Consider the following 12,471-nt stretch of genomic DNA (forward strand, 5'->3'; position numbering starts at 1 on the left):
TAACAGTAATGACTAATTTGCTCATCAATTTATTAATTTATCCGTTTTTTAAGAAATGAGGTAAAATGCAATTTGTTTACTTTTTAATGAAAGTAAATATAAGAGGATATTTCCCCCGGAAGTTGAACTAATGGCTGTTCTAGCTTTAAATTTTAGATTTGTTTCAAAGAAAGTCTGGTTTAACTTTAGTAGAAAAGAAAATTGCAAAGGCTGTTTAAAGTTTAAACACGGTGAAAGAGTTGAAAATTTTGAGGCAAGCGATTTCAGACCAAGAATTAAGACGAAATTTCTTTATCAAAGTCAAGATGAAAGAGAAGGCTTACCAAGTATGTCCAATGATTCTAGAAAATCAACACGACCCTTCAAAACATTGAGTTGTAGAAGGAAAGGACATATGTTTAGAATTGAGATTCGAATTTCAAAAGGTCGTAATCCATGGGCATGGGCATGGGAATGGAATCTAATTTCAGACCTACAAAATGCCACCTCTTATACAAAGTGCAAATATCTATGCACAGATATAAAAAATAACACATTGTTGAAAGGGGAGATACAATACATCTACAAGAAATCATCAGAAAATACGTGGCCAATTGTTTCCCATTCTTTTTCCTCCCAAATTTGCACATTCCCAAGAAAAAATGTAATCAAGAACTACAAAAAGCATTAAGAAAATGATTCGTCTCACAAAGTTGCATTGTGATCAAATCAAGAATATTGTTCCAACTCTTAAAAAGGATCATTCACAAGTTGCCATTGAAACTATCTTCATTGTTAGACCACCTTCTAAATGTGCATGCCACAAAATTCCTACTAGCAAAAAGCCCAAACTTCGACCTTAACAATGCTAACCTGCCATTGCTGCTCGTCGAAGCATCTCTGTCAGTTACTTGGCTAACCACCTGCGGATAATCCACCCCAACTTCATGGATTCCACCATTGCTGACACTAGCCTCAAAACCACCATCTACCTCACAAGCATCCATATTGATCACTAGAGATCCCCTTTGTTCGCGCAACCATTCACCAGCCTCACAACTCACTCCCCTACATTTCCTCAACTTAATTTTCACCAAACTGGGACAACCAGAACCCAGTGCTTCAATGGCGATATCCGAAATAGGACATCCCTTGATGCAAAGTTTCTTCAAAGCCATACATTTTGCTGCAATGCACGCAATCTCTGTATTACCAATAGTCCCACTTCCACAAAGTGCTAATCTTTCAAGTTTCGAGCAATTAGAAGCAATGGCTCCCAAGCTCAAATGGGTAGCATTAACGCCAACCAGAACAAGTTCTTCTAAATTAGGACAGTGTTTGGCTACAGCAACCAAACCCTCATCTCCAATCCTATTAGTCCTCCATCCATCAACATGAAGCTTCTTTAACAACTTACAATGCTCAGCAACACTAACAAGCCCATAATTTGAACAATCTGGGGTTTTCACAATATGCAAATTTTCAATTTTGGTGCATTTGGAAATAGCAGATAGGCCAATATCACTTACTTGAAGCCTCTCAAGGTGAATTTCCATCAAAGCATCGTTGTTACCATTGCTATTATAGTTATTAAGATGGAGATTTTCTTTTCCGTTTCGATTTCGATTCCCAATTAATTGAAGGACTCTGTCCCAATCACCCAAACAATGTATAATTTTCAAAGCCTTAAGGTTTTTTGCTCCAACAACAAGCGGTTCAAAAGACTGACCGTTAACGAGCTCCTTCAAGCAAATCGTTTTCAGCGAAGAAGCTGCCGCTCCAGGCCCGATCGCCTCAGCTCCGTCGTGGATTCCTCTGAGCCTTTTCACCGATAACTCTTCTAAATTCGAGCAATAATCAAGGACAGCGTTCAAAGCTTTGGCACCGAACGTACAAGAACCACAAGAAAGTTTCCTTAGGTTCTTAGAATTCTTAGCAAAAGTCGACATTCCTTCATCGCTGATTTCGCGGCAACCGCGGAGCTTAAGCCGTGTGAGGTTTTGGCAACGGACTGAGATCGCAACCAAAGCGCCGTCGTTTAAGCTAATTGATCTACGGCTACAACGTAGAGTGAGTTTGGTTACGGAATCGAAGCGCATAAAGATAGAAGGCAAAGAAACTTCGATCTCAGATTGAGCGTCGAGAGACAAACGGTGGCGGCTCCAACCGTCAACGCACAGCCACCGCTTGCAGACAAGCGAACAACGGTTCCGATCACCAGGGCCGAGGAATTGAAAAACATAAGCTAAACACTCGTCGGGAATCTCAGCGGTGTAATCCCGATTCGCCAAAATCTCATCGGAAAATCCATCGCTGGAACCCGAACTAGAAGAAGATAAAAAGCCAAAACGGTGGCTGAAGGAGCTTTCCCTGTCTAAAGCGGCGGAAGGAGATTGACCCATTGTAGCGGGTGCAGTATAGGCGCGAAGGATAGAAAGCAAACACAGAGAGGAAAGCTTCTTCTTCTTCTTTTCTTTGAAATTAGGTTTGGGGAATGTGTTTGAGAGAGAAATTATAAGGGTGGGTTGAAAAGTGGGGTATATGTAATATACATGAATTTGGCCCCGTCAAATGGGGCGGGGTGCTTGTCCTCCTCGCAATCACCATGGCTGACTAAACATCCATTATTTTAAATTAAATCCCCCATTCCTTTTCTTCTGTTTTTGGTGCGCATAGTAATTCACTCAATAAATTCACCATAATTAGTTTAATTTTTTTAATAATTTAGATTTTAAATACAAAATTGAAAATATATAATAATTACTATATACTTATAACGAGATTTATGATAAGTAGTGAATTGATTACAAAGTGATGTTAAGGTGAAATTACAGTAAATAAAGAGTCTTCATGATGTTAATGATTAAATTGTAAATTTTGTGAAATTTATAATTGAAACAAGAGAAGTGATATGTATGAAAATTTGTTATGTGGAATACGATACTATAATGAATTATTTGATTAAAGTGCTTATATGGTGAAAAAATAAATTACATGGCAATAGAGACTAAATTGAAAATTGTACAAAAGTTTAAACAACTTAATATGTGATAAAAGTTTAATAAATGTGTTATGAGATGATAAAATATGTATAAATTATTGTAAAAGTGACTAAATTGTTAAACTTGAGAAAATATGTGGATGGAATAATAGAAGTGAAATACATAGAAATTAATTTGATATGTGAAGCAAGATATTGAGACAAATTATGTGATTAAAGTGTAACAAAAAAAGAACATTGATTTAATATAATTAATTAGTGAATATTGAACTTTTATGACAAAAGGGACTAAATTAAAATGAAAGTTTATAAGAAAATATTTATTAAGTGAAGAATGCAATAGAGGATGTAACATATTGATGCTTTGACCCTATATTCAAGTCGAGTATGGGGGTGTTACAGTGAACAAAGTCTTATCAATTTGGAAAATGTTTTATGGAAAAAATTTTGGTAATACATTTTACAAGAATAAGTGGATAATTTTACGTTGACTGGAAAAATTTTACTTTTACAATCCTATTTTACATGAAACAAACATGGAAAAAGTTAAAATATTTTCCTAAAAAATTTATGTTGAAACAAATAGAGCATAAAATATTTTTAAGGGAAAAAGTTGTAGTTAAAACAATTTTCATTAACTGTTTTTTTTTAATTATCAGCATGTGCACTTTAAAGTTAATTATAACTTCATACAATATTATATAAAATAAACAATGATAAAAATAAATAAATTATCATTTTACTAAACATTAACCTAGCAAGCTCCTACAATGACAGAATGAGCCCTATCATGAACATCTACCCATGCACTCTACAATGATAGGTCATTAGTAGCAGGTTTGCCATATCAACATGATAAAGAAAGGATCAACCCTTAAGCATTCACAACTATCTTATAACCCTCAACCTTCTCTTTTGTATACTTAGCCTCTTTACATACTTCCTCTGTCTCTTCGCTTAATTAGAGTGAATCGATCTTTCTCAGTACCACCACATTCTCTTTCTTTATTAATATGATATTAACTACCTTAAACGATTTTCTAATAATTAAATTACAGTGTTAGAAAAAGGGAAAAAAAGCAGTGAAGTCTATGAGAAATTTATTAGTAATAATTTTCGTTTATGTACTTTTTCTAATATATATAGTTTCTAGAAAGAAAAAAGAAAAGAAAAAAAGTATACGTAGTTCCCAATATGGGAAAAAATCAACGGTCAACAATGTGGCTCAAAACCTCAACCGGTGGTCCAATAAGTTAGAGACTAAGTGCTCCTTTGGATTGAGGCAGTGAGGCAGTGAGGCACGTTTGAAAGAAAAAGATGGTGCCAAACTCACCGCATTTGTGTTTGGTTGAGGTATCGGTCAGATGAGGTTGCTTTCAACCACACCGATCGGTGATTTTCATTTGGAGCAAATAGCGATAGTTAGAGGCTTTCGGTGCAGTTGACATTATAATGCACCAAAATAGCCTTCCATCATCCTTCCCAATCGATACAAGCGCGCAATTTATCGCAAACATATAATTACCAATTCCAAGAAAGATAGAACATGCGAAATATAACCAAAGATACGAGAAATAGAAAATGAACCCAAAAAATTTCTCGCAAACTCGATGAGCGTGAAGGTAGAACATAGAACCATTGGATTTGCGGCAAACTCAAGAGCATGAGGATCTAACAAATTACATATGATGCAAATAAGGGTCATTTCAACTTACATTAATGAAATGGAAGATCTAAACGAAACTCAACATGAAAAACCAAAAACATAAAAGAAGAGAAAACCTTCTTAAGAGAATGTGCATTTTACCCGCCCATCTTCTCCTCGCATCAAATGCATTCTTCCTATAATGTGGCTCATTTGAATCTCCGTAAGGAACTACCCTCTTAAGAGCTTTTCTTCCTTTTTTTCTCCCTCGGTGGCTCACGAGTCAAATTCTCGTGAATTACACGTTTTTTGCTTTTATTATTATTCTTTTTCGCATAATAACCTTTTAGTCCTCCAACTTTAGAAGAAAATTTATTTGAGTATTTTAATTTATAGTTTTGTCAAATCATTCTAAAATAGATAAAAAATTAGCATTTGTTAATTTTATTTGATGAAACATGAAGAAATTGTATTGTAGATAGATTTTTAAGCAATAAACGTGAACCAATGGTTCTTGCAGATTTTTCATTCTATTATATATCAATTCTAATCTGATGTCCTTAATAGTCATTTTTCATTCTCACCTCACGCTTCACAGTTGCGTTTGAATCCAAACACACACTCCACCATTGTTTCTAATCTCACCGCTACAGTACCCAATCTCACCGCTACAGTAACTAATCTCACCGCCACTGCTGTTTTTAACCTCACCGGAGGTAAACACACCGCCCATCCAAACTAGCCCTAAGATTGGACTGAAGTTAGGGCGGAGAAAATTATGTAATTATATTTATAAAATATTAACATTTTGGTTGTTGATTTATTTATATAGAGTTCACCTATCATATTTACCCAATCAAGAAGTTAAATGTAAACCTAGCTTAAAATTAACACTTTTTTTTTATTCATTTTCAATTATTTTTTGTCTGAAAACTAAATATTTATTTTTAATTTTAATGGCCGGGACAAGTCACCTTCATTTCTACTTTAGTTTGTTAAGATTGGACCTAAATGATCTCATATTTCTATTAGTGTTTAAAGCATCCATTTCCAGCTAAAACAAACAAATTTCTTTATTAAATTTTCTTCATCCTCAAGAATTCCTCCACTATAAAAAGATGAAAAAATAAACCCATATGAATGGAAGTAGTCCAAAATACCAACAAATTTGAAATTTTAAAGCTTTCTGTATTTTATTTCTTTTGGAAATCAATTTGTGCTATTTGTTGAATAACTATTCTTATGATTGGTTTTTGAAGAAAGATTTGATGTTGAAGAAGAAGAGTTTGTTATGATTTTTATTTGTTTTTATTTTTATTTTACTTTGAAGAAGCAGCTAAGTGGATATACTTTATTCGGTGTATATAATTTTAAATTTTCTAAATTTTTATATCCATGTTTTTAGATTTTATATAATCTTTTAGCTTTTTTTATATTTTATATTTATATTTTAATGTTACAATGTTTCATAATTTTAGAGTAACATGTCATCACATTTGACATTGCTACCAAAAAAATGGAGTAAAATGTGTGACATAATACAAGTTTGGGTCTCAACTTGTACAAACAAAAAAAACATTAAGTACCAACATGAGTTAAAGGACCAAAATGAAGCTTATCCTATAAAAAAGTATAAAAATATAAAAGAATTTTAAAATGTAGGGATAAATTAATAAAAATTGTAAAGGTTGAGAGTTAAATTGTGATTATACCTATTTTTAAAATATATATTAGGACAAAATTTAACAAAAGAATGAAAATAAGTTATTTGAAAAGTAGAGACTAATTTCAAACAAATAAAAGTAGAGGGACTAAATCCACACAAATTTATAAGTACAGGGACTATCCTTAAAACTTAACCTTTTTATAGGATTAATATTTTACAATATGACCATTAAATTTATCAATCTAAATGTGTTTGTCATGCATAAAAATTTAATTTTTTTATTATAAAATAAACAAACATTTATAGTAATTTTATATTTTATATAAAATACAAAAATATGCGCTTAAATCCATTGAAGTAAAAATAAAATAAAATTCAAAATATAATCTAATCCGACTCATTCATTAATATCAAACCTCAACCTACTAAAACTCTTCAAGATCGCATTCTATTGGAACAATTGATCTCAAATTCCTGAATTATTTTAGATTTCAAATTATTGTTAACTAATGTTAAAAGGGAGGATTCAATTTAAAGTTGTTTTATATACTTCCATAATTATTTATATTGTTAACTATTATATTTTATGGTCTATTTATATAGATAATGCATATCAATTTTAATGTAAATTTAGAACTTCTAATTATTGGTTTTACGTGAACAATTTCAACCATTGAATATATATTAATATATAGAGTATTCTAGATCAATATGATAGAGCAGGTTGAATCTAAAAATTTTGTTAGGAGGGTTGAAATTGAACTATAAATTTTGAGAAGTTAAAATATAATTTTATCATGTATTAGTTTATGGTTTTATTATTTTCTGAAGGGACTTTATTAAAAATTTTATTTTAAGAGGGTTAAACTTCAATTTAATAATATATTAATTTCTTAAAAGCCTTCTATTTGGGGGCAATGCCCTTACTTGTCCCTTTAAATTCATTAAATTATTAAAATATTAGTCATATAAATAATATTTTTTGATGAGGACAAAATCCTAACAACAATACAATTAGCGAAGCCACATATCATATTACAAGTATTATTTTAATATATTGTTAATTAAAAAAATAACACTTTGGGTGATAATTATATAATGATACTATTATGTTGTACGACTTAAGAATAAGTTGAGAAAAATAATTGAAAGTCAAAGTCAAAGGCAAGGAACAATATTGTTCAAAGAGTCATCAAAGACGTTAGGTGGGAACTCCTTTGGCCACCTTCAGATTCAACATTTTGAACTGTTCAATTTATGATCACACACGCCAACAAAAAGAAAAGTGCCTCTTTTCAACTTTGCACCCTCCTTGCTTCATTTGAAGTTTGATTTTAAGTAGTAGAGAGATCAATGATTTTATTCTAAATCACAATTTGGTACATATAATTTCATTATAAAATAAAAAATTTAAACATTAAAATATCATTTTCATTTAATTATAATTTATATATTTATACATTAATCCATGTCTTCCATCAAGTAAACCCTTTGACCCGACCCACTTTGACTCAAGTAAATCTACTTTCGTCTAACTCGGCCAGGTTTAATCCAATTCCGAATAGATTGACTTGGTTATGGATTGGGTTGTAGGTTTGGGCTTCTTTTAAAAAATTGGGCTGATGTTATTTGGTTGGAGTTGAATAAATGGTGTTCTATGGGGTTCTCTTTTTGAAAGTAAAAAAGGCAAACCATAATTAACGACTTAAGGCGTTATCCAACATATTAAGGTAGTCCACAACAAGTACACAATAAACATCCTTATGACGAGATCAGTGGGTCAGCTTATGTACATCTCTATCAACCTATTAGAAAACAACCAAATAAAAAGGAGTCAAGTCCATGGATTTTCTCGTAAGCAAAATTTTATTTGATTCGAAAAATAAAAATAAAATAAAATTTTAAATTAATCGAATTAAGTTATTTAAGTTAATTCAAATAAATAATTCGAGTTTCAAGTTTGGGCGAGTTAAATTTTACATTTGAATAAGTTGAATAATTTGAATAATAGGTTGGTGTAAATACTCCTTTGATTCTTATCAATTTTAAAATGAACAAATTTGTCTCTTTCAACAAGAATTTAAAAAAATCAAAATAATTTTAAAACTCAAAATTTTTAAAAACTATAATTTTTTAAAATTCTAAAAACATGTAAAGAAAGTTAAAATTTTAAAATTTTCTAAAATAATAATTTTGGGACCTATATAAGTTAATTAATTATTCAAGTTTATTATACTAAAATATCTTCTTTTTCTTATTTTGCTTTAAAAAATTCAAATACATATGGTTTCAACTTTATGTGCTCTGAAATTAATTATATTGTAACAAGATTTTAATTTAACTCAAATAATTTCACTCGATTCAAAAGAATTTCAAATACCGTTAGGATGATAAAATAAGACTCGCCAACTTGATTAACTCAAAATCTTTTCACTCAATTCGACCGAATACTCACCCCTATCATCAATGATTCAATCATACAATAACAAATTCAAAGTATGGCTATTTAATTTAGTTGTAAGAGCGTAACAATTGGTCTTGATGATGATGCATCTAAAATCGTTGTCCCTAACAAGGGTGCGTACCCCAATCATACTGAAAGCCTCGACTAAGAGAATAAAAATTCCAATTTTTGACTGAAAATGATGTTCCTATGAATATTTCAATTTGGTTGAAAAGGGGTAAAATTTTCAAAGTTTGATTTGATTTTCTGAAAATACGAATTTTCCGCATATTTAATGATACAAAATATGAATTTTGGTCATTCCTTTAATTACCTAAATTTGAAAAATATCTAATAATAGCTGAAAATTATACAAATATCACAGTAATCAATATACAACAACCTAAAATATAAAAATTATGTATAAATCTCAAAATTCCCAAATCAAATACAAAGAACCCTAAGCATATTTCGATCTTAATAAAATAATATAATCATCAATTTGGAGAAAATAACACAAACATATGCAGAGATTTTAACAAAAAAAAAATTATTTGAAGGCACATTTGTTTGTAAAAGGGTTTGCATGAATTTCTCTAGCCTTTATTATGGAGAAACCATCTCTTTAGTTGCCAAAATTGCCATTGTTTGGCTCTTGGCTTTTCTTACTGCAATAAATCATTGAACTATTCCTCAATTGGATATTAAAAATACATTTTTTTTATGGTGCATTGATCAAAGAAGTTTATATTGAGCAACTTTTAGGTTTTATTGGAGTCTAAATTAGCATGTCAACTGCCAAAATCTCTTTATGGCCTCAAACAATATCTGAGGGCTTGCCTAGGTCAGTTTAGTATTGTTTTTCAAGAATTTGGGATGAGAAGGGTTGAAACAGATCACTTAGTCTTTTATTATCATACCAATCATGTCAAGTGCTTCTATCTAGTGGATGATATATGATAAGTGCTAAAAATAACATATTTTAACATCATTCTTAATGCGTTTTTGGGTGATTATCCAATGTTAATTGTAAATTTTATGCTCCTAATTCTTTAAATTCATGTTTTAATGCTTAATAGAGCACTTGGGAGCAAAATGAGCGAAAAACGAAATGTCAGAACAAGTTAAAGGAGCCACATGAGCTACACCATTTCACACAGGCCTAGAGAGATATACGACCTAGCTACACAGCCGTGTACCTTCTTTAAAGTTAGGGTTTTAATTTTTTTTTCTTTTATTTCTTCTTAACATTTTCCCAATTTTGTGCTTCCAAACACCTCCACGCCCTCATCGCCGACCGTTCGCCTTCCCGTTTCATCATTTGCTCAACCCCCGCCGTCCACTCGTATCGCCAATTTCCCCATTTTCATCTTTTTTTCCCATCGTTTCCTCCTCATTCTTCATTCCTCACCGCCGTTTCTCTCCCTAACCATCCCCTTTCCTTCTCACACACCGACGTTGCCGTTCCTCTTCGCCAACGCAACCACCCTCACGCTGTCGAATCCTCCTATTTCTCCTCTCTTCTCATCTTCCTCTTTTTTCCCTACAACCGATTACCTTGCTCGCTGCCGATTGCTTTTCTACCACCATCCACATTCCCACCATCATTGCCACTTTCGTCGTTGGTACACCGCTTGTGACACCGTTCCTCATATACCCCTCCCTCGTCTATTTTTCTCATCGTACACGTCAATCCGCTATCATTCACCACCATATTATTAGTATTTTTCTTGTGTTCTTCTTAGTATTAGTATTTTTATTTATTTATTTTATTTTATTTCCTATCTAAGTCCTTTGATTACTGCATTCAATGTGTTTGTTGTGATTCGTTGCTTTGTCTCCTTTTTCATGTTGGTTAGCTTAGTTGATTTCATGTGTGGTTTTCTGTTCTCATTGGTATGAGTGTTTCACTGTTGCTGGTAGCCGTGCTTTTTACTATCAATGTTGAATCAATTTCTTCTAGGACATGTAGTAATGTGGTTATTCGTTTGTTTCTGCTAGAATTTTCTACAACAATGTCATCACAGACTAATTGGGTTTATGACATTTACTGATGCATCAATCCTATTTTTCAACATAACTTTTAGTTATGTTCGTTGTTTATTCTGTTGACGGTATTGTGCTCTATTTGTATTTGGCCACCACTAGGTTCACTTATTCTCTATTTTCTTGTTTCAGTCGACTTTCTATTGTATTAATTTTTATGTTTACTGATTAGTACATACCGTAAACTGATACATTTTCTTACCTCTCTTATTTCAGGTACATAATGAATAATACAAGAGGAAAACCTAAGGTCCTTGTCCCCGCCTTTAAAAAGCAGAAGACACCGGGTGCATCTTCGTCTTCAGCTTCAACCATGGCCACCAAACACTCGTTTCTCCGATTTAGTCCAGGTCCACATGAGTACCAATACCAACACCTAAAAAAGAGAACATTAGGAATGGGTCGATACATTGATTGGGATGCTCTATAGATAGTTGGCTTGTCTATTAGGGTTTAGATATTAATTGACACGACACCTTAAGATCGTTCTTTACCATCGTAGAGCCCACCTATGCAGAACTCACACTAGAGTTCTGCTCGAATTTCTTTTATAGTGGCTATAGTGTGTCATCGAAAGCACCAAATATAACCTATTCCTAAGAAATAACGAAAAGAATAGTATAAGGGAAGTAGGGTCAAATCCTTAGGGACTGGATTGCTATAGCTTTTTATTCCTCGAAATCTTGGGCGTAGTCGTACGCAAGAAAAACATTGGACCTAGAAAATTAAATAAATAACAAAATTAAGAATATGGACGAGTTGAAACTAAATAAATTGAAATCAAAATTGTGAAAAGAATCAGATTTAAGAAAAAAAAAGGGTTTATAGATTGAGGGATTCCAACCTCCGGTTATCTTGATCCTCATTTGGTTCAATCATAGGATTTTAGGTGATCCTTCTCATGACTGAATAAGCTAGTTATAGTGGAAGAGGACGCCTACAACCACCAGCTCCACTTAGGTTATAGCCTTACGATTTAGAGGAACCTGACTCCAGCCAACTGTCACTTTTGCGGGACCGTCTTACACTAGATCATCTTTTCTCAATGGCAAATGCCACGCCATTTCGTCTCTTAGGCTCGACAACCTCTGAAGTAGTAAGTTAGCGAACCAACTATGAAACCTTCCTAAAACATACAAAGCGGCCACCTTTGCACAAGATTAAAAGACTACTTTTAGAAGGATATGGACAGAAGCGTCAGTCTCGTAATGCAAATAAATGATGAATACTCGTTGAGAAGGGCTAAGTGCGAGTTCTAAGCCTCATGAACTCTTTTTGAGGAATTTTAATAACCTTTGGCTAGACAAGTTTAGTTACTCATGCTTTTTGGGAATAAAAACACAAGTTTAATGAAACATGATTTTATTGGAAAGGAAAAGAAACAAAAGGCTAAGAGTCTTAGGGGAAAAAGTTTATTACAGAAGTGATGAGTAAGTATTCATGTCACTCCATCCCCTATTTATAGTACATGAAGAACCCTAGTTGGTTCCTATTTAAACTTTAGATGATAATGTTTAAGAGATATAATTTGAAATTAAGTCTAAACAATATAATAATCATAAAAATAATCTTAAAAGTAAAATTCAAATTTAAACAAAGTTTTATGTTCATAAATCTCTTCTTTGAAATTTTGCCTCAAATCTTTCACACTTTGTATTTTCGACACCACTTCTTCCCTATTTTGCATGTTG

At 32.3% G+C, this 12,471-nt stretch overlaps 1 protein-coding gene across 1 annotated transcript; it reads right to left on the minus strand.

The window, feature by feature from the left end:
- Positions 1 to 464: 464 nt before the first annotated feature.
- Positions 465 to 2,531, minus strand: LOC105777875 (F-box protein SKIP2). Its single transcript, XM_012601368.2, has one exon. The coding sequence runs from the start codon at positions 2,379 to 2,381 to the stop codon at positions 744 to 746; it is 1,638 nt and encodes a 545-aa protein (XP_012456822.1). The 5' UTR covers positions 2,382 to 2,531; the 3' UTR covers positions 465 to 743.
- Positions 2,532 to 12,471: the final 9,940 nt, after the last annotated feature.

This window comes from Gossypium raimondii, chromosome 10 (assembly GCF_025698545.1).
Source record: "Gossypium raimondii isolate GPD5lz chromosome 10, ASM2569854v1, whole genome shotgun sequence".
NCBI lineage: Eukaryota > Viridiplantae > Streptophyta > Magnoliopsida > Malvales > Malvaceae > Gossypium > Gossypium raimondii.